The sequence below is a fragment of the Manduca sexta genome, chromosome 28, assembly GCF_014839805.1.
Source record: "Manduca sexta isolate Smith_Timp_Sample1 chromosome 28, JHU_Msex_v1.0, whole genome shotgun sequence".
Lineage (NCBI taxonomy): Eukaryota > Metazoa > Arthropoda > Insecta > Lepidoptera > Sphingidae > Manduca > Manduca sexta.
Window position 1 is genome coordinate 16,700,292 of NC_051142.1, and position 23,661 is coordinate 16,723,952.

Genomic DNA, 23,661 nt, shown 5'->3' on the forward strand with positions numbered 1-23,661 from the left:
AGTTATTCTCTATGAACAATCTGACATCGAGAACAAGCCAATGATTTATAAATTGAAAATGGCGTCGTTTATCCGACCAAATGAATCAAAGAATTTATTTTTCAATTGATTTCATGCGACATTGCGCTATAATTACACAGAACGTTTATATTAAACCACTATTGTTTGTAAAAAAAAGTGTTTACATCGTTTTAAGTGATTGTATAAAGTGTTTAAAACGCACGAAAGCGGTATGGATTCATATGTTATGTTGAATTGATAACAGCGGTGTTTACATGAATTCGGAGCGGGTTTGCTGGTTAAGATGCTGCCGACAGTGGAGGAGGCGAGAGGGTACGACTTTCAGGACCCGGAAAACGCTGAGAAATGGCATGGATTGTTCGTAAACTCTCTCAGAAAGGTTAGTGTGTGGTGTTATTACATGTTGTTGGTTCGTTGCGAAATACTTTATTTTTGCCCTCAAAGAAGTCTCGGAACGTGTTCAAAAATACAGAAACATAATTTTCAAGTATAACAATTGTTGTTTGCCGTGTTTGGCATGTGATTATAGTAAATATTTTGATGTGGTGAAGTGCCATTCTCCTTGTATCGGAGTCAAGGTCTTCTGGTATCTTATCAGCATATATCGTAGTCCGTTTGGATAGTAAATGATTGATTTTTATTATTCGCGATGTTTTATTGCGGCGGACGTTGTTCTAGTCTCATGTTTATGTTAGTATAGGGAATTTTACACGATTTTCTCTATATTTGCCCTCAGGCAAGCCAGAGTGGGCTCTGTTATGTTCCAGCATGAAGGACATTTTAGCTAGTATAATTATGATAATATTCAGTCATAATATATAATGGGTTATAAGTAAAGTAATGCAGTTATTTTTGCTCAAATTTATGGTGGTGTTGTTACTGTTTATGACTGAATGTGCTTAGCATTCATATCATTCATACTCTTTAATAGTATAACAAATATATTATCAAACATCTTTTGATAATCCACTCAGACTTTTTTTCCCATATAACCTAATTAAAACTGAATGCACATTTTAACTCCATGTTGCGAAAACCTTTGTAAATGAGAAAAAATATGTTTCTTTTTTTGACCAGTTATGGTGAAGTCAGACAATGGGTAAGATTTCATCATTTGATGTATATATTTATGTATGTAGAAAAATACCCTGTTTCCCCTACCTTGAATTCAAAACATTGACCAAGCTAGAATATAAAGATGGAATTTCACAAGGTAATATTTAGGGTTTTTTAATTCCCTACCTCGATTAGAATATCATATTAATGAGTATAACAATCCACATATTAAAATAAATTTTCAATGTCAATGTAAACATTTAAACCACCAGAAAATAAATATTTGTAACTAAAGCTTCTCTATGAGATATAGATATAAATTGAAGATGTTGCCTAAATTAAGTAAAGTCATTTACAGATTTATTCATATCCTTGCCTTTAGTTGTAAAGGTGACTATTTAGTATTGAATTGAGGTGTAATGTTCCTTGGTCAGCAGCTTACAGGTATCAATGCTAGCTGTTAGGTGATAGATCATTTCTATACAGGGTTATATTTAATATATGCCCAGATAATAAGTACCATGCACAATATTAAAACCCATCATAGTGTCTCACATAAGTGAGTTGTGTTACGGGATCAGCCTGTGTATATTTGGTTCCAACAGGCCATTATAACTGTGTTGATTGCTAAGGGGTAATCATCTCTTGTCAGTCAACATTCTATTGGATCTCACTCCATTTACTATCAAGTGTAGTGAGATCTCTTTGCCCTGCCAATATAAAAAAAAGTATTCAAAGTTTATTTGGTGTTTGACATATTTTGTTTATTTCTGATGACAGGGAACACTGTCCTGGTATGTTGTGTTCCTACATGAATGACAGGATACCATGCATTATGAGGGGTAACATCAGTCCCTGAACAACAAGCTTGGTATTAGGCTATATAACACTTTAAAGTTTCACAGGGTCATTTCTACTATTATTTGTGAATATAGAGGTTTTCTTCATATTCAGTTATTTAATTATATCCTTCCATGGGTTTGAACTCATTTGAGGTTGACAAAACACACATTTTTACATATGTGGCAGAAGAAATAGAATATGAACCCATGACAAATCTATGAAAAGAATTTGAAATTTAAATGTGCACAGTTATTAAAAAAAAAAAAATGATTTAATGTAGAGCCAGTTTGTATTTTTTAAGAGAGTTGCACTAGGTAGGTAGCTGGTTTAAAAAACTAAGAGATAAGAGGTGTGGGAAAAAAATATCTTACAGCCTGGGGTATGGGAGACATTACCTTGGTTATAATCAGTCTGACTTTAACCTTAGTCCAAGAAAGTTGTTGAATTTTTTAATGCACTATAAACTATTAAACCATAAATTTATGCAGTTGAGTTTAAAAAAATTTTGTACATTCAGTTAAACAGATTTTGGTGTTAGTTATGCTATTATGTGTGAAACTTATTATAATTAAAATAATTAAATTTTTTTTTATACAACTTGTTTTCCCTTATCCTTTTGTTATAAGGGTCTGCATATAACACCAACAGCTATTAATTATACATAAAGTTTTATGATCAGCTGATGTTGAAAAATAAATAAATTTAATGATATTATGTAGAATCTGATAATGCAGATGCATCTCCCTAAAAGTAATCTTGGCGGCGCCCATGGATATATACACTTTTGACAATTAGGCACATAAACAATTTTTGACACATACAAGTGGTTATATTTATAATTTCCTTACAGGTGTTGGAGCAAGTTCATCCTACATTAAATGCAGAGGAAAATGCTCTTGAATATGTCGAGTCACTCTGCCTCCGTCTACTGGCGATGCTGTGCGCGGTGCCCACTCCTCTCACAGTACAGGTGATGATAATTAAACTTTATAAAAGTCGACAACTTTGTGTGTATGGTATGACTTAACTGAGTGAATGTAAGCTTGAGTCAGTAAATGTGGACTTAACATGCTGGATACGAAATATTGTTTTGAGCAGTAGTAATGTAATGAATATTGGGGAATATTCACATGTTTTATTTATATGGTTTTAATAACATGAAATAAACTATAGGGATTTAAGCCAAGTCAATAACAGCTTCATGTATTCTTTAAAAGTTTACACTCACTCAATGTAATAAGGAGACTGTAGAACTGTTAAGACCAACATGATTTTGGAGAAGTGTGTATCCTGCAGTGGACTGTTTTTTTTTTACTATTCCTAACCTGGCTAAGTGACTAAACTGGACCTGGCATTAAGTGAAGTGTTGTCTGGTCGGAATATCAGTTTACATGTTGCGTCCGTCGTCGGATGCCGTAAAATAACTAATCTTACTGAATATATACCAGCGCTGGAGAACCAACCGTAGGAACAACATTGTGGCTGGTTTCTTCTAATATAAATATTTTACTACTATAACAGACTGTTGTATGCATACATGATCATACATACTTGATGTATAGGACGTGGAAGAACGCGTGGCGCGAACGTTCCCTACTCCCTTGGATAAGTGGGCGCTGGCTGACGCGCGCGATGCTGCAGCTTCGCGGCGTAGGCGCGCACTGCTGCCCCTGGACCGGCTGCATCATATGCTGCAGAAGGTATCATGCATTAGTTAAGCACTGACCAAAAAATTCAAATATGAAAAAAAAACAGAGTAATCCTAATGGTACATCTAAACTCAATAGATGTTGAAGTTTGTATTATTTTTCTTTTTAATAATCTTTCATGCCTTTAGTATTACTGTAGTGCTGATTACTTATTACCAATTAACCTATCCTCTAGCTGGACATTTTGCTATTGCGCCGGAGACATTGGACTTGATCCTTTTGGTTAAATCAGCATGCCGTAGTTGTGACGATCGTTTACTATTTCAGGAGGTACTCCTATACAAAATCGACGTATCCGTGTCAATATTCATGAGCGCCATACTGGAGTACGTAAGCGCCGACATTCTAAAGCTGGCCGGGAACTTTGTGAAGAAGATTTCGCAGAAGTCAGGATACGAGACCATCACTTGCCGGGATATTAAGACTGCCATGTGCGCTGACAAGGTGAGAGACTAACAGCCGATTTCATAGCTAGCTTTTGATCGAACGTGGTATTAAACTAATCAGAAGGTTTATGCATTTATATCTAAGGGGGTTGCTGGGGTGGTTTATTTTCTTCTATTGGATTGCCTGTGGGTAATAGGGAGATAGTAAATAATACAAGCACAAAAAATATTACACATTTAAAGGCAACCACAACTTACTTAAGTATTACATCACACATCGGTTGGTAGACTAGATGAATATTCTATTTATTATATTTCAATGACTTTCAGAAATTGATGAGAGGAACAGTTAACACACTTTGGTGGTTCTTTGTTTCCATTATTACTGACATACCCTATTATCTAATTTCACCAGGTGCTCATGGACATGTTCTACCAAGAATCAGAGCTGGCGGCAACAGACAATTCGACCACCGGCACGGAGAGGCGAGGGCGACGCGGCTCGCTCTCTTACGCGGAGCTTGTCCGAGATCTACTCACCGACGAGAAGAACTTCCTCCGCGACCTGCACCTCATCATCAGGGTGTTCAAGGATGAACTGGAGAAGATCTTGGATAGGGATAGTAGGGTGAGTAGGCATATACTTGCTTTTAATGTTATCTATTACCTATAATAATGATGATGAACACAAGTAATGAAGTCGAAATCCAATATATAGTATGCACAAACAATACACACACTTGGTACAATTTATTGTTATGATTTTAAATAATGGTATAATACAGAATTGTTTGTTCATATAAATTTATCGAATGTAAATTATTATAAGGATGAGACGAAGCAAGGCGGTGTTGTTGCAGGCGATATCGCTGATATTCGGCAACATAGTGGACATATATGAGCTGACGGTGACGCTGCTCGGGAACCTGGAGGACGCCATGGAGATGTCTCAGGACTCGCCCACGCCATACATCGGCAGCTGTTTTGAAGGTATGTATTATATGCTGGGAATATGTTAAATGTGTTGGAAATTGGTTTATGAATTGAATATTAACATAATTATTTGTTGGTCTATTTTTCCTTATAAGTGTTTGTTTAATATAAATTATTTGTCGATAGATTTGGCAGAGGTGGAAGAGTTCCGAGCGTATGTACGCTACGCGAATATAGTCACCAGAAAGGAATCCAAGGAAGCGTTACAAAATATCGTGGACGACCCTGTGGTGAGTATCTATCAAATTCATATGAAAAATAGCATCCTGGGTGGCTATTCATCCCTAATTAAAATAAAAAAGTAGATCTATTTTGACTAGAATAAATTCTAAAAATTATGGCTAGAATAAATTCTGCATCAATTTAATTTCAATTTCCAAAAGATAAAGATTTATCTTTATAAGTATATATGCAATTACTCTTTTAGGGGTATTTAAGTTACATTTAATAAAAAAATCTGCATTTGAGCTAAGTTTGCTGCTGTTGTATGTTTGAAATGAATTTGGTGTGTAGTTGTCGGAGCGGCTGGACACGGCGGGGCACGGGTTCCGGCTGGCGGTGAAGTACTACCTGCCGAAGCTGCTGCTGGCGCCGGTGGCGCACGTGTTCCTCTACCACAACTACGTGCTGGCGCTGCTGCAGATCGCGCCCGCCTCCGACGACCGGGAGAGCTTCAAACAGGTATGGTATACTAATACACTATTACATGTAGACTGACATATAGCGGTAAACATGGCATTGTATGGGCTGTTCTGCCAATTTCGCTTGCTATTACCTATTGCTAGAGGTATTATAAGTATTATATTTCATGATTTCTGAGAGGATTGTGCACTCGTATGAATTTTTTTTTATTATCTATTTTACGGGCATATAAATGAACTACTCTAAAATGGCAATAAAAAGAAAAATTGTCTTTTCTGTGTATTGTGTACTGTAGTTTATACCTTAAACTGATTTTGAACAGAGCAACACCAGAGTTTCTTGCATGTTTGTTCTCTGGTGAGAACTGCTTTCCGAACTGGTGGTAGAGTTAATATTGACAGAATCTAAATAATGTATAACATTTTATAGGTTCTAATAAATTATTTCATTTAATTTCAACTACAACTGTGGGTAGATGATTTGTTACTTTGGATGGCGATTATTTAATATGTCTTATGATGTATAATGCCTTGTTTTTATTAGCTTTTATTAAATGGTCTATTCCTATGGGTTTGTTGTTGATTTATATATTTTTGTTTTAGGTTGAATGTAATCTCCATCCCATAAAGAAATTGTTAATTAAAGCATTAGGAAACGCACCAAAGATGTAAGTATGTTTTTCTCATGAAAAGTTTTATCATTGTTGTTAAAATTCTCATAAGAACTATGGTCATTTATCTCTTTCCATTTTCAAAATGGACCCATTCATTAAATAGTTTTATTTTAATTTCTAATAGCGTAAACATAAGAAATCATTATGGACCCATTCAGTCTTTCTACAATACTTACTAAGATCAAAGTGAGGTAGGTAGATTACTCCTAAAATCAAAGTGAGGCAGAGACAGTTTATAATATAAAGTGCAGTGTGGTGTTATTATTGTTAATGCGCACTTACTATCAAACCGATCATAAAGTGCTAAAACTGTAAAACATTACAGGGACGCGACGTTGCGAATGGCGAGCAAAACGCGACGACAACTAGCGATAGAGAAGTGCAACGAGCTCGCGCGGATAGTCGAGAACTGGGACAATAGGGACATAGCGCAGTGTTGCAACGAGTTCATTAGAGGTAAGGGTGGTTTCATAAGAGACTTACTATATAAATTGTAAACTCCGTTAGCAGTCCGTTACTAATAAATAAATAAACAATTTTGTAACAATAACAAATTTGGTCTTTTTCCCATTGTATCTGATAGTAAATGGAGTGGGGTCCAAAGCAATGTCGACTGCCGAGATATAATTATCCCGGAGTAATCAGTGTACATACATAAAAAATACGGTTCGAATTAGTGTCTTCTTCTATTTTCAATGTGGATATCCCTAGTCAGCTGTTAGTGGACCTATTAACTTAGATGTTTAATATATTTCACAGAGAACACATTGTCCAAAGTGGGCCCCGGTAAGAGGATAGCGGAGAGGCGCGCGTATCTCTTCGACGGGCTGCTGTTGTTGTGCAAACCTATCACTAGTTTGGTATGGTATCACTTTTTTATTTTTAAATACTGATTATAATTATAGCTATGGAATTATTGTCAAATACAAATATTCAATGATTTTCATACCAAAAATATAAGCTGCATAGTGATATTGATATCGCACTGGAAACTAAGACATATTGCGTTTTGTACAATGTATAGTCATCCTTTAGCTGAATGACAAATTGTTCCTTCACAGGTGGGTGTAAACAGCGGGGGCGGCGGAGGGGGCTCGGGTGGGTCGCAACAACTCAAACTGAAGGAGAAACTGCACGTTAGGAAATTAGAACTAGTCGATAGACCAGACACAGACGGTAAGCCTTTCTGTGGGTAATTTTTAGATAGATTGAAATGCACTGTAAAGATTTTTCTAAAGTTTTAGTATCAAAAAACTGTCAGAGAAGTGCCTCCATAGTAAGGAGCCTCGTAGTGGCTCAGAATTGTTATGTAATCACGAAACAACAATGATGGCATACAAGTGCTCGGCAGAACAAATAGCTAATATTTTTAAATTAAACTTTCACATACGCAGCGAATATAATGTATGCATATTATTGACGATATTGACTGTATTGAACTGAATTTAACTTCCATCATGCAGAGGGCCGGCACCTGGTGGAGTTGTGGCCGCGCGAGGGTCCGGCGGTGGTGCTCGCGTGCGGCTCCTGCGCCGAGAAGTGGAACTGGATGTGCGACCTCGTAATGCTCAACACTAAGCCGATGTTGGACAGGACGCTCGACAGGTCGGTGCTTCCACATGCGTAAAGTTTGTCGTTGTAAATATGGGTGCGCGTGCGCAGTACCGCCTTACTGGATGTAACTTTGAGGCGCGCAATTCGTCCCGTAGAGTGACATTGTTAGGTCCGTATTTCCTCATCATAACGTATAGTGTCGACATTTTGCTATGATCAGATAAAAGTTTTAAAATAAAAAAATCTATTACATTAATTATTGCTTTCAATCTTTCCAGCATCCTGTTGGACTTAGAGAAACGGCATCCGTTGAAATTACCTCCGGTGTCGTTGTACCGGTTCGCGGTACCGGACTCGCCAGATAACATAGTGTTGGAAGACCACAACTCTAGCGCACGGCATCAGGGGAACGCGTCCGTCCCTTTAATTAAGGTATCATTCATTCAGTCATTCGTTCTTGCTTGTGTACTATCGATCGTTATTCCTGCTATATTCAGTTTTGAATTTATAACTGACTATTTAATTAATTTATGGATTTCCTTAAAGACAGTAATAATTTTTTTTTAACTGATTCAAGTGATTTCGTATATAAATAAACGTTTTTGTCAAATAAATTTTACTATTTTTGTATTAAAACAAATTTTTTCATGGGTATTTTTGTCTGTATTTATCATAAAATTATAAGTTTGCAGTTTCAGCTAAGAACCTTATAAGAAATATTTAAACAAAATTTATTCACAGGGCGCAACACTACTGAAACTAGTCGAACGGCTGACGTACCACATATACGCGGATCTGAACCTGGTGCGCACGTTCCTCACCACGTACAGATCGTTCTGCTCGCCCTCCGAGCTGCTGGACTTGCTCATAGAGAGGTTCCACATACCGGAGCCGAGCGAGGTGTACGACACGCCGCGGACCGGTTAGTGCGACCGGAATTCACGTTCCGGCTTTTAATACAGTAGTTTAAAGTGAGGAGTGGTCAGTTATGTATGGAGTTTGTAAAACCATTTTAGAATAGTTAGATGGATTTTAGAATACGTATAGAATCTAGAATCCGGCTCGAAGGACCATTTTTCTTTCGCTCTATGATTTAGTGCCATTGCAAAAATAATTATTTGATAGTTATGTTTTATAATGTGTTTATCTTCGCACGCAAGTCACAAGGATCAAGACGCCGAAAAAGGACATCAGTCCGAACTCGTCTCTACTAGAGATCGACATAGGTAATGTAATTTATACGCAGGTTTAACTGTCATAAATCATGGATGTACGTTGTAGAGACTGTTGTGTACAGAAATACATGATTAAATTGAGATGAAAGGTTGAGATTGAAGATTGCAGTGTTACAGACGATTAAAAAAATACCATGCACTAATACCAATATTGTCTACAGCAGAAAGTATAGAGAGTGTGGCGAGTAGCGACGCGGAGAAACTGAGCAAAAATACCGCGAGGGAAGACTGGAAGAGGTACAGAAAGGAATTTCAGCAGCCTGTCAAATTTAGGTAAGGGTTATACATACATAATATTTAAAAAAGAGCATCGGAGAAGTGAGCGTTGCGATTACTTATAACTCTGCGCATGCGTCTCTATAGAAGCGTCAGTTTATATGTCTATAAGTTAAAGTGTTCATTTGTAATATTATGATCTCTCTTATGAGATATCTAAACACCCTGTATAAGGTCCAATGTATGTTAAAAATCCCTTTTAAAACGATCATATAAATTGTACAAGCCGTTACGGATGTTTCAATGTTTGCTTCGTCTACAGGGTAATAAATGTGATACGACATTGGGTGGACCAGCACTTCTACGATTTTGAACGGGAGCCCGCGTTGCTGGCCAGGCTCAGAGAATTCCTCGAGTCTGTGGACGGGAAACCGATGAGGAAGTGGGTTCAAAGCGTGCTCAAGACTTTGCAGAGAAAGGTCAGTCATTATACATTACACTGATTTCTAATTGACCATGAAAATTCTTTATTATTCGTTATTATACGACTTCTATACAGAAAAAAAAATATCATAGTGTTGTGTTGTTGTTGGTATACAACTGGTATTGCAGATCCTAATATTTCTGGGCAACATATTACATTACAAGTAGAGAACTGGGAAACAATAAAGGCAATAGAATAGGTGTGAAACATGGCCGAAGAAAATACTTTTATAAATCAGCCAGTATGAGGCAAAAGAATAAAAACTAAAAACTATTTGCATTCCAATATATCTCAGTTGACTATATGAGTACCTATCTTAAAACGCAGCATAATCACTGTCATACCATGATATAAAGTTCAGATGACTAACATCTTAGTCCGCAGTAATCATGAAGACTGCAAAGTCTTCCAAACGTCGGGAGAAATTTATAAAAAATCACGATAAATCCGCAGTCTTACTTGAATGTCTAATATTCGCGTAAACATAAAATCATCAAGTTCTGTTTGTTCCAGAGCGGTCAGAGTGTGGAGCTGGAGTGCAGCGGCGGCGGCGGCGTGCTGGCGGGCGTCTCGCACGTGTTCGACCGCGCGCCGCCCGCCGTGCTGCGCCACGTCGCCGACCCCGAGCGCCACGGCTGGCATCCGCTCGCGCTGCACCCGCTAGAGCTCGCGCGACAACTCACGCTGCTCGAGTTCCAGCTCTACAGACAGGTAATACAGCTCATTTCACTCTGTTACTTTACAACACTAGCAAGGACTCGTCTGATAAATTACGCGAATCGATGTTAACATCGATACGAAATTTAAAATTCATAATCTCATTCTGTGATCGTTACTGCAACACATTAATGAAACTTGATATTAGCTATGTTAGGATTACTTATCTATACTATTATATAAAGCTGAAGAGTTTGTTTGTTTGTTTGTTTGTTTGAACGCGCTAATCTCAGGAACTACCGGTCCAAACTGAAAAATTCTTTTTGCGTTGGATAGCCCTTTGTTCGTGGAGTGCTATAGGCTATATATCATCACGCTATACCCAATAGGAGCGGAGCAGTAATGGCTAATCTCAGGAACTACCGGTCCAAACGGAAAAATTCTTTTTGCGTTGGATAACCCTTTGTTCGTGGAGTGCTTTAGGTTATATATCATCACGCTATACCCAAAAGGAGCGGAGCAGTAATGGCTAATCTTAGGAACTACCGGTCCAAACCGAAAAATTCTTTTTGCGTTGGATAGCCCTTTGTTCGTGGAGTGCTATATGCTATAAGTATATTATCACGCTATACCCAATAGGAGCGGAGCAGTAATGGATAATCTCAGGAACTACCGGTACGAACTGAAAAAATCTTTTTGTGTTGAATAGCCCTTTGTTTTTGGAGTGCTCTAAGTTATATATCATCACGCTATGACCAATAGGAGCGGAGCAGTAATGGCTAATCTCAGGAACTACCGGTTCGAACTGAAAAATTCTTTTGTGTTGAATAGCCCTTTGTTTTTGGAGTGCTCTAAGTTATATATCATCACGCTATGACCAATAGGAGCGGAGCAGTAATGAAACATGTTGCAAACACGGGGACAATTTATTAGTTTTGAGAGCTTCCGTTGCGTGCGCTGCGTAAACGGTTAAAGTTATGCAACAATGATGTATGACGGGATTGTTCCTCTTAAAAAGTTGTAAAAAATATATTATAAAACAAAGTCCCCCGCTGCATCTGTCTGCCTGAAAGAGTTAAACTCAAAAACTACCCAACGTATTAAGATGAAATTTGGTATGGAGTCAGTTTGAGACCCTGGGAAGAACATAGGCTCCCGGGAAACCACTACTTTTATAACGGAAAACTTTAGCCTGAAAAACTTTATAACGCGGGCGGAGCCGCGGGCAAAAGCTAGTAGTAAATAAGCCCTTTAAGGAAGAAGGAAGCAAAGTTTGGTTTTTCTTATTACTCACGTAGTACTGGTTGGCATGACATTGGTATTAAAACTTTTATTTTATATTGTAAATTATATGTTTTATTTCCAGGTGAAGCCGTCAGAGTTGGTGGGTGCCGTGTGGACGAAAAAAGACAAGGAAAAAACGAGTCCAAATCTGCTCAGGATAATAAAACACACGACGAATGTAAGTTAACCTCGTGTTTTTATTGAAACCAATAAAGATAAAAAAATTCCAGTAGAATAACTATTGGTTTGTCCACATTTGTCATTGGCAGGCGGAAACTTTTTCAGGCTACTCTCAAAATTACTGGACACAAAATAAAACAACCATTTTGCTATTTTTATTTACGCTCTATAATTATTATTACTATAGTCTTAGTTGATTCTGTTTGGATATAATTTACAAAGCTGTAAGACCAGTCAGCATCATGTAATAGAATTTTTATCACAGATTTATGCATCATACCATTTATTTTAGTTCACGAGATGGATGGAGAAATGGATAGTGGAGAGCGAGAATCTAGAGGAGAGAGTCGGCGTCGTGTGCCGGTTCCTGGAGGTGGCTGTGGGTCTGCTGGACCTCAACAACTTTAACGGCGTGCTTGGAGTCGTGGCGGCGTGCGGGTCTGCCTCCGTGCACCGACTGAGAGCTACATTCCAGGCAAGTTTATGTGCTTATACATGGTGATGCCAAAAGACGATGTTTAATGTTACATACATGGTGTGTAAAAGGACCTTTATTAATAACTAGGTGTTGCTCGGAACTTCACTTGTGTAAAAGTGCCATCCCAGTATATAAGTTCAAATGTGGACTGCACGAGATAAAAAAGTAGCTTATAATATTCGACTCCATCGCACAATATATCGAGTCGATAATTCATTTAAAATGTTATTCAATCCACAGATGGTGCCACTTCGACTGGTCAGAGCTTTGGAAGAGTTCCGAGAGTTGAACTCTGATCACTTCCGAAGGTATCAGGAAAGGTTGCGAAGTATAAACCCACCGTGCGTGCCCTTCTTCGGCATGTATCTCACGAACATATTGCATATAGAGGAAGGGAATCTTGGTGAGTGATCTTGAGTTTATTCCTAAGAAACTAATCACATAAAACCGATCGTGAACAATCGATGAATCGATGTAATCGATATAACTGAATCGATTATGAACTGAATGTAAATGAACCAACCAGAATTAGGTTTGATCGCAGTGCACGTAATTATTCTGTAGATTTCTATTATTTTCGGGGTCGATCTGAAGATAGTTACACATCAAAGATAGGACATTACAAAAATACTCTAATATTTCAATGAGACATATTCCTTCATTTTATTATTTCTCAGATTATCTTCAAAACTCGGAGCTGATAAACTTTTCCAAGCGGCGGAAAGTGGCGGAAATCACCGGCGAGATACAACAGTATCAGAATCAACCTTACTGTCTCACTGTTGAGCCTAGGACTAGGGTGAGTAGTATTATAACTGAATGACTAAACGACCAGCATTCTAGATAGCGAGAGACTGGGGGGTAGTGAAATATTTTCGCTCATAGTAATTTATATAGGGGCCTGTCCAAACTCCAACCCCAACACTTGACTGTCAACTAAAAAGCTGCTGCCAGCAACCTTTTGAAAGCGGCGTTAAGGGACATTAAATAAGAATATTTTTGTTAAGCAATTTTTGACAGTCTAGACTAGACAATTCATGGATTCAGTAATAGCAACAAATTAACTTTTACAGGTTGCGTTTTATTGCACTGAATTCATCATCAGACTTAACATTTGGTATCAGTGTTATATTTGGCCCATTTATCGGAGTGATAAGCAGGTATAAATAACTGTATTATGCTGGCAACTATTGCCAGAAATATCTTGCTAGTTGACATAATTTATTTATTTATTTAAACTCTTGATTATATATCAAGTTTTATGGAAAAGTAAATATACAATAAAGATATTCACGACTACTGTTACCGCTAGGTGTAGGGTCGTGTCGATGTATCAATAAAAAATGTTGTTCCAGGCGTTCCTGGAGTCCCTGGATCCGTTCCCCGGAAAAGACGATAACGAGATCACGAATTATCTATACGCTAAAAGTCTAGAAATCGAACCCAGACCGCCTGTCAAACAGATGCCTAAGTTTGTGAGTATTCATCTTGTTGTCAATACTACAACGATAGTGATATATCTTTTGGTAATATTAATCATTACTATTATTCGGGTATGTATCCCGTTCAAGTCACGGTGGAGTCGTGTGTTTTGCTCCGAAAGCCTATTTTATATATTAACAGCCGTTTCAATAAACGATCCCAGTCTCATTCTCCAATCCGATTCCGAGAATGAACCAATCATAATAAGTCATTTTTAAACGTGTCATAAACACTTTGTTCTGATTGGTCCAATTTGAGATAGATCCAAAAAGCGATTGCGTTCATTGAAAATTGCGCTAAGAAGTTAGCCGGTAAGCCTGATATAATGATCTTGGACCTCTGGGAAGATAAGAGGTCTTAAAAATACCCCCCACCCATAAAAAAGGCGGAATAACATTTAAAAATAAAAAAAAAAACTACTAACTCTAGTCTTCAGAAAATACTCATTATTATATATGCCAAGTAAAATGAGTATCGCACATCTTAAAGTATTACATTGTTAACAGCCACGGAAGTACCCCGAACTGTCTCTAAAGCAAGTGAAAGCCTCCCGGCGGACGCACCACGACCAAACCATCCACCAGTCTACCTCCAGCAACGACGATAACCTCAGTAAGTATCGCCACATCAATATTCGGTTACTGCGATAAAAAGTATTCCTGTGTGAGACAATGTGGCGTGTGGGGTTAATCTAAAAAAAGAAAAAATAAAATGATTTATTAGTCCCAGTCGGAAAATAAACAAATATAATGTACCTAAATTAGAAATAATAATAATATATACATAAAAATGAATCCCTATTTTCCTTGGTCACGCCATCACGCGTGAACGGCTGGACCACTTTCACTATTTTTTTTTTTGTTGTGTTATTGTCGGGAGAAGGTTCTTATGAAAGAAAAATTAGAAAACTTAACGAAAATATTAACTTTATATAACTGTCAATTATTTGAAATAACTGTCAGCGATTGACAGAATGCTCGCTGCAAATTCATAGTTAAGACGGGACAACGTCTCTCGGGTCGGCTAGTAAAAAATAAAAAGAGCTGGCACTGACTGACCATTCAGCATGTTATGATGTGGTGCGAACCACAACACAACGCTATTTTACAGTAGTCACTTTTACTTATTTATGTAATATGGTTGTATTTATTCGTTTTGTTCCTGCAGGTGTATCTCAGTTGTCGCCCACAAGTGGCAGTACGTGGGACGGCACGTCGGTCGCTTCGCTGCCAATACACCACGACGAGCATAGAGGTAACGACTTCATTCAATTATGCGTACAGCCTTTAGTTACTAATATTCTGTATTATTAATATTCAATTCATCATCATCAGCCACATAAAGTCCATTGCCGAACATAGGCCTCCCCCAAAGATTTCCAGACGAACCTGTCGAAAGTGGCTTGCATCCAGCGTGTTCCTGCGATCTTTATCAAGTCATCTGTCCACCTTGTCATTATTAAATTCTTCAAAGCTAATAAATTTAGTAATCAGTTATTACAGCTGTAGCATTTTAAATGTATAAAATATATTGGAGACGTCCTAATCGGACTATGGCTGAATCAAGTAATTTTTTACTTGCACCCCTGAGTGTTCATATTGATATACGGCGCGGCGACTAGAGTAGTGTAGTGCATGGTGCAGGGCGCGGCGAGGAGCGCGGCGGCGTGGTGAGCCCGCGCCTGGAGCAGCGCTCGCTGGGGCAGCTGGCGCACCTCAGCCAGCTCAGCCAGATCAGCCTCTTCGACAAGAAGCTCGCGCTCTTCGAGAAATCCAAGCACAAGTTAGTAACATATATTCTATTCTATGACGTCACGAGTTATCCTAACCTATCCTATCCTAACTCACTCAAATTTGACCTGCTCTATCTCATCAGATTCTATTCTATTTTGTTTATTTTAAGTTACAGTGACTGACATAACCGAATTGGTAATGCTTTTGTTTTATTTCCCAAGCTTTATATGTGCCTAATAGATAGTCATATTGCTATTAAAAAAAAAGAATGAAACATATAAACAATGTTAAATACGTAAACTATTTTCAGAAATAATGTACGCGACGAACCTCCATCTCCTAGGGACAGGCATTCGCCCAGACATGACCGGTAAGTTATTACAGTACGCACATTAACTAGATAGGTGTGAAGTTAGTTTTACTTACAGGAACCAGAATGTATTTGATATTGCACGAAGTTCATGTTCCCGTGTTATTAATTTTTAATCATCGCTTTATTTAATTGTGAAAAAAAAACGTAGAGAGGAAACGTGCACATCACATACATTTTTTCTGTATTTAAATTTGCTTAGCAATAAAGCCACCGTGAAAAATGAATTGCCTAAGATCAAACAGGACAGAATTTGACAAACTGTTAATATAGAGACTACAGACGGCCTACAACTTACAGCCCTATTTTCGACGACTTTTAGTGTAAATGGTTATCTCATGTCGATAATGACTGATTTAGGTATTGACATTCAATGCAAAGTAACTGCATTATGTTCGAGCCTGACTCATTAAAATTATCCCTTCTTCCCTATAATGATTTATGGGCCGTTAATGTCTATAGAATATTTGTCGTCCATAGACAACCGCCATGCACGGAGCGTAAGCCGCAAGCGTTGTCGCCGCGCGGCGCCATCGTGGACGCTGAGCACTTCTACACCAGCCGGCCCAGCCTCGACCTGCTCGGCAACAAGAAGCAGGAACAGGTCAGTAGTGTTTTAGTAATATATACGAACGCAATGAAACCGTAATTATGTTTTGATCAATATATGTACATATATTTTTTCGTTATATTTCTACATGTCAAGAATTTTTTCGAATTTGGGCATCAATAATTTAATATGTAAGAAGAAAAGAAAGTAAGAATAATTTATTGTCGCTATACACGTGATGTATACCTATAACAAAAATAAAAAAAACATTAGGTAGTTAATTTCTATCTCCGAACCGCGACAGCTAGGTGGTCAACTCAGCATAAACTGTGGTATGACAAGCAAGCTCAACATTAGTTTTCAGTAACCACCTAATGTACTTACGTACTTATGTCGAGTCAATATTGTACGAGTTGTTGATAATTAGGTGAGATGATGTAAGGTTTATTTAGTGTGTGCAGGAGCGCGTGCCGCCGCTGTTGCCGCGGTCGCTGAGCAGCGTGTCGGGCGGGGGCGGGTGCGGGGCGGCGGGCGCGGGCTCGGCGAGCACGTTGCCGCGCGACGAGCGCCCGCCCGTGCTGCCGCGCCGCCCCACCAGCCCGCACCACAACCACAACCACAACCATAACCACGCAGGTACATACATATTCTATTCACAAAAAGATGAAGTTACAACCAGCGCATATATTTTTGTTTATGCGTGCACCGTTCCATGATGCGATGAGGAGGCAAACCTGTCACGATATATGGTTTAAACTTAAACGCCATGCTGATGGTGAGTAGAAAAACTAAATAAGTATATTAAAATTGTCTATAGTATAATTGGCAACATATTTAGGCTGTGAAGCTTGTAAAGTGCGCCATCAGATTCCTAAATCTGTCAATTTTGCGTACTCTACATTAGGAAAACATATGTAATAAACTGGATTGGAATTTATGCAAAGTGTGGCGATAAACCCTATATATTAATTGATAGTATCATTGTATAAGAGTTTTACTTCTGCCTATGCCTTTGGTGATAGGTGTGACCTAATATTTATTATGCCTATTGTCTTTGTGTAGCATCATCAGTGTCGGAGCAGCCGCCGGAGCCGCCGGATCGACCCCTGCCGAGTCCTAAACACCACGACCTGTTTAAGTAAGTGACATTTACACAATAACATTTTCTATGCAAGAGCGACGATGGCCTAATTGGGTGTGAAACGGACTGCTGAGACGAACTTCCGTAGGTTCAAATCCCAAGGACACACACCTCTGGCTACCAAAAATGGTGTATGTATTTTCTGTGCATTATCGCTTGCTTTAACGGTGAAGGAAACATCGTGAGGAAACCTGCATACCTGAGAAATTCTCTATAGGAATTTTGAGGGTGTGTTAAGTCTACCAATCCGCACTAGGCTAGTGCGGTGTACTAAGGCCTAATCTCTCTCAGTAGTAGAGGAGGCCCGTGCCCAGCTTTGGGACAGTATATAATACAGGGCTGATATTATATGAAATATTATTTTTAGTGAACTTTAAAGTAAATTGTATAAACATTGTTAAAAACACGAACATCGCTAAAATAGAAGCCATAAGAGTTTTCACAATACAAACGATAAAATTTTAACAAAACATTAAATTTGACTGTTACTATCAGCCAAGAAACCAGCTGTAAATATTTTTTAGTTTACTGGGGATTTAAATAATAAAAAAAAACTCTTTTTCTACCACGGAATCAGACCTAAATCAGACGTTTTAGATTCAAAATAATATTTTTGACCTTGAGACCTTATTATTTCTGATAGTAATATAGACTGCGTAGTTTTAGTAAAACAGTTTTATTCGTACCCAATAGATAGGTAAATTTAAAAACATGTCTGGTGTGTTTCGATATCCTATTACACCAAATACAATGTTATAATACATAATTATCTCGAATACTATTGTATAACGAACATCTGGTGTTTGTTTCTGTCTTTTGAGTCCCAAACGCGCTGTGGTTACGTCGTGTGCAGGTTTTTGTTTATATTTATTGTATTAGAAGAAAAGAAATAAACAATGCCTTGTTTTCAAATAACTTAGGTCGAAAGTAGTCAATTATATAGAATTCCATAAAGGCGATTTAAAAGTTCATGTGTTTGTATCTAGATTTTTTTCTCCATGTATTTTTTTCCATTTTAGTGTACGAGATCTTTTTTGTGTAAAAAAAAAGAATCTCAGCGATATTTAAGCTGCAACAGCAGACATCATTAATTATCAATTTTTATTGTTGTTTTTTTATTATTTCATTGAGATGAGCGTATTTTTTCCTGGCAATATACAGCGATGTTGTTATTTAATTTAACCGAAATAAAGACTTGTTATATTATAATTACTCGTAGATATTAGCATGATATTTAAGTTATTTCTCAAGCGATGCAGAGTTCATTTTACCCCCGAATACTGTTTTGAATTTTATCAAACCAAAAGGAGGGAAGTGAGCTATGGGTGCTAACGATGACTTTCTAAAATCGTTAACGCTAACGTTATGATTAATTTTTTTATAAATATATTTTTTTTGTTTTCTATTAGCGTTAACGATTGTAGAAAGGAATCTTGGCTAATACTCATGTCAAATTAAACATTTTGTTGATTACAAGAGAATTATCTCTAAAGAGTAAAGTAGCTATTTAGATGTGGAGCGATTGATATTGGGCGTCCGATAATAATACTTTATTCCTTAATACGAATAATAATTTTGTTTTCAGAATGCCTGCCATGTCGCCAAAAAGATCTCCGGCGCCCCAACCGCCACCCAGTCCTCTAGTACCACCTGAAAGGTAAGTTGGAGCCGATAGAAGAAAATAATATACCTACAACTAGGCTTGATGTAATTTATCAAGATATTTTAAAGTATCATGTCATTAATTTTATAATTTTTTATTTGATATGTAAAAGCGTATAATTTTGTCGGCAATCCGCATCAATGAATATATGTTGTCCGCAGAGCGAGTGCGTTCAGTTTCCCGAGTCGAGGCGCGCCGACGCCTTCGCCTCCCGCACCGCCGCTTACACCACACCACCGTGAGTACATTTAGTTAAGACAACAAAATACTACACCCTGTACTTTATAATCAACAATGTTGTATTGCAGCGTCGCTATCGTGCGGCACCCCACCTCCGCTGCCGCCGCGGCGTCGCCGAGACTCGCCCGCGCCTCCCACGCCCGTACACGGGGTAATTATGTTAAAACGTATAAACAGCTACACAAAACTGGTGCCTTATGTAAATAAATTTCGTGTATATTTTATATAGATGTTCCAAAAAGGAGTATCAATAAAAGCAACTTCATCTGGGAGCTTTGTTGATAGATTGTGGATAATGTAGAGTTCAAGCACTATTTTATGTTATTCAAATACAAATATCACTAGCAATAGGGGACCGGACTCATTTTTGTTCTTTATGAAATATTTACGTTATATAAATTAGAACACAGAAAGAATTATTTAAATCCGGTAAAAAATCAACAAGTTATAAGTCTTTTAATTTCGGTAGAAGGGGTAAGTAACAAGAAACAGAAAAGAGCCGCAATACCCACGTGTGACGTCATCGGGCATTACGATGCGTGCGAAAGAAAGAGATGAAGCGATATCCCCACTTCGGCACATAGTAATATTAGAAATATAAATTACTGGCTCATTTTTTAACCAATTTTAATGCAGTTTTCGCGGGAGGGATTCTTTTTCGTATTATTAACCACTACATATAGAATAATGTACAAAATCCAACACAGGCCGGTCCCCTATTCCAGTACTCGTGGTTTGCTAATATAGAATATTGTTGTGTGTCCTGTAGCCGTCGGCGGGAGGTACGTCGCCGCCGCTGGCGGGCTCGTCGCCGGCGTGCGCGGCGCCGCCCCCTCCCCCGCTGCCGCCGCGGCCCCCCGCCGCGCCCGAGCTGCTCCGCCCCGCCCACTCTACCATACTGCAGAGGCGGCATCACAATAATACGTGAGTGTATACGTTTACGAATTAACTATTGTTTTGTTATTAAAATGGTCATAACAGTGTTAAAGCCGTATTATACATAATATTTTATTTTAGTTGTCCGAGAAAAAGTATTTCATGGCTCTAGGAGGCATAAAAGGAATATTTACAGAAAAGAGTCGTTAAAACAATTTATAGTGGCACATCTCTTGAATAATTTAAAGACCTTTTGAGTCGCCCTACATGCAACACCCTGTAGTGAATGTGAGTATAAGTGTATGCCTCCGCAGTGCGCTGGCGCCGCGCCTGCCGCCGAAGCCGCCGCCGGCGGGCGTGTCGCGCACCTAGCGCCGCGCCCCGCCGCCACCCCCCGCCGCACACCCCGCACACGGAGGGACCACTGCCGGCGACTCGACTCTGCTCTAACTGACCATCACTACACGCTCTACTCCATATTACAGCTGGTTCAATGTTTACAGCATCCTGTATGTGTATTCGATTGTTATTCGACACGAGTACGTGCTGATTGTGATAGATAATGTGGTATTATGACGGTTTTATGATTTGGACTTTCAATTTTGTAAAAATCATGGGAATTATAAATTTCTTGCTATGTTGTTGAATTTTGTATCTAATTTGTATCTGTACTTTTTTGTACGCCGCCTTAATGAAATAATGAACCATAAAAGGCCGTAAGGTATACCAATTTTTTTGAGCATAAATATCATGTTGATTCAAGGAGCCGGGTGTATCTCAAGGTTACCTGTAATACAATATAAACTAAAATTTAGGGGAGAAAACATACTAATTATAATATTTGAAACTCAACATTATATAGTTTGATATACAGCTGAAGTAAAATCGAAGTTTGTTCACTGTAATTTTATGATGTTTTTAAAAATGTTCTGACTTGTCACAGCAACTAACAGAAATTATTAATTATATCGTCATGTTTTTGCGGTTATACAATATAACTAAGCTATTATCTCTCAATACTTACAGAAGCATGCTACTTTCAGTCTATAGTCAGTTCGCATTATCTCTTTGTTCATGGGGCGTGGCTGTCAGCGAAGACTTAATATGTATGGAGAACGAATTATAATAGCAAACAAGCATGCTTTTATAGCATGATTATTCCAGGCTTTATGAGAAACGTGAGAGTTGACTGTTTCACCATGACGAAGTATGTCCATAATATAACCCGACTAAATAAAAAACACGCTGTCATCAACTCACAAAGTAGTCGATTTATTTTTTAATTTAGCTATGTATATTTGCAGGATCGAAATCAGTCCTATTTTGTTGTATGACTAAATGACGAGACGAAATGCTTGGCTGATGGTAAGTGCCTGCATGTAAATAATAGCAACACCAGAAATTAAAAACTTTAAAGTATTTTAATTCAATGTTCTGATATTGCTATTGGTTATGGGCAGGCGCAAGTCATTGGTGACAGCACGGTTCGTCACTCAGTTATATAAAAAACTTTGACATGGTGGAATAGTTTATGTATTATTGCATTGTAAATATGTAGTGCTTAGTGAATGAGTGTTCGTCGGGCGGTAGAGGGGAAATTCACCCCCTTATTAGAGAGGGGATAGCCTCATGCCGTCGACATCGTTGTATAAAGTTTAATTAAGTAGCTTGTATACTTTGTCGTTTGGCAACATCATTGCAACAAACGGTGTTGCCAAGACAAACAGCTTGGATGTGAATGTTGGATGAAGAAAGAATAAAAAAAAGTTATGTACATTGTATTTTTTGTAATAATTGATACTGTTTGTAGCTGATGTAAAAAATAATCGTGGGTAACTGACGTCAGTTAAGACTGCGTTGACGTCGATTTTGATCAGTCAATTTTGACGAAAATAATTTGTATATTGTCAGCTTACACTCGCCAGCAGTATTGTGTAGTTTGCTTTAAAGTGAAACAAGACTGCATTACAGCGTCAGATCTCTACGTAGCCTGACGTCAGCGACCCGCCTAATGTAATTACGTGTTAAAAATGTAAAATCAAATGTAATCCAGTAATAAATGTCGACCATGGCCCATTGCTTACACGGATCAACAGACATGGGTTGAATATACGTTATTTTTATCTAAAATAAGATTTTATAGGGAATATCCAATTGTAAAAAAATATTTGTTACGTAGTTTCAAATGTAATTTCGTCAAATTTATATAGAAAAATTTAAAGCATTTTTATGAGGTTTTTTTTTATTCCTGAACGACTCAAACTAAACCATTAGCTTTGAAGCCTTAAATTTAAAATATATAAGTCGATATCTAAAGCATGCGCGTCTAACACGATAACATGTTGTTTGTGTAGTATCTGAATGAAAGCATATTGTGTAATACTGTATTAGTGTGAGAACTGAACGTACCAGCTTCAGTTGCGCTATACCTTCAACGATAAACAATTTTTAAATAACGCTTTATTATCTGAAGTTATTCATTATTGGTATTGCTATTGTTTTCAGAGTTACTCCAGTGATTAAGTGATAGACGTACGCTATAAATGACTAATCTGTGTTATGAGTCGTTAGGGAAAAGTCAGGTATTTAAATTATTAGTCACGTTTGAAATTTTATTTGTTACACGCCAAAATGAATTATTTTTTTGATGTGATATATTTGTGTTATTGCAATTGTTTTATGAATCAATGCATATTCCTTATAAAATATATATAAAGATCCAGTTTAAAATAAGCATCGGCATATCTTGGCGTCGAATATGGACCGAAAATAAATGTGTGCATTGTCACTGAGGTCAACAATTGACAATGCACACAGTGTACACCACGGTCGAGTCACCAACACGGCGACCAAGTTACGTGCCAGTACTTATACCAACTCGCGTCTGGTGATCTTTAGGCCCCGTATTCACTTGGCAACATTACACGCATTTTGCAGTGTATGTTTAGCAACGTTGCACCAGTATGTTGGTCAACATGACGCTCAACGTTGCCCAACATTCCACATGGTGCCAAGTGAATAGCGGCTTTATGTTAAAATGTATAAGAGCTATATTGTAAATTAATGTTTTGTTAGTTTTTACGTTACGTAAGAGTGCTTCGACATTGACTACAGTGTAGTGTTAACGAGTGTAAATATGTACTCAACAGGTATATATAGCGCGATGTATCAAGTTTATGTGTGTTTTATTTGCCC

General features: G+C 37.9%; 1 protein-coding gene across 5 annotated transcripts; it reads left to right on the plus strand.

Annotated features, from left to right (window-relative positions):
* The first annotated feature begins 9 nt into the window (after positions 1–9).
* Positions 10–23,641, plus strand: LOC115456170 (protein son of sevenless). Of its 5 annotated transcripts, none has more exons than XM_037444512.1 (35): positions 10–400; positions 2,771–2,890; positions 3,483–3,620; positions 3,897–4,073; positions 4,431–4,643; positions 4,876–5,005; positions 5,135–5,238; positions 5,522–5,689; positions 6,253–6,317; positions 6,649–6,779; positions 7,083–7,183; positions 7,385–7,499; positions 7,787–7,928; positions 8,156–8,309; positions 8,619–8,799; positions 9,274–9,385; positions 9,651–9,807; positions 10,326–10,523; positions 11,836–11,931; positions 12,226–12,408; positions 12,652–12,814; positions 13,089–13,210; positions 13,767–13,886; positions 14,400–14,505; positions 15,061–15,147; positions 15,525–15,675; positions 15,937–15,996; positions 16,477–16,600; positions 16,999–17,182; positions 17,609–17,684; positions 19,273–19,344; positions 19,512–19,588; positions 19,659–19,741; positions 20,360–20,514; positions 20,781–23,641. In XM_037444512.1, exons 1-35 carry the CDS (start codon positions 305–307, stop codon positions 20,836–20,838), a joined length of 4,419 nt encoding a protein of 1,472 aa, XP_037300409.1. In that variant the 5' UTR covers positions 10–304; the 3' UTR covers positions 20,839–23,641. The 5 variants fall into 5 exon arrangements, with proteins under 5 accessions (XP_037300409.1, XP_037300411.1, XP_037300413.1 ...); XM_037444514.1 differs by having other exon boundaries at positions 17,008–17,182; XM_037444516.1 differs by having other exon boundaries at positions 15,537–15,675.
* The last annotated feature ends 20 nt before the right edge of the window (positions 23,642–23,661 follow it).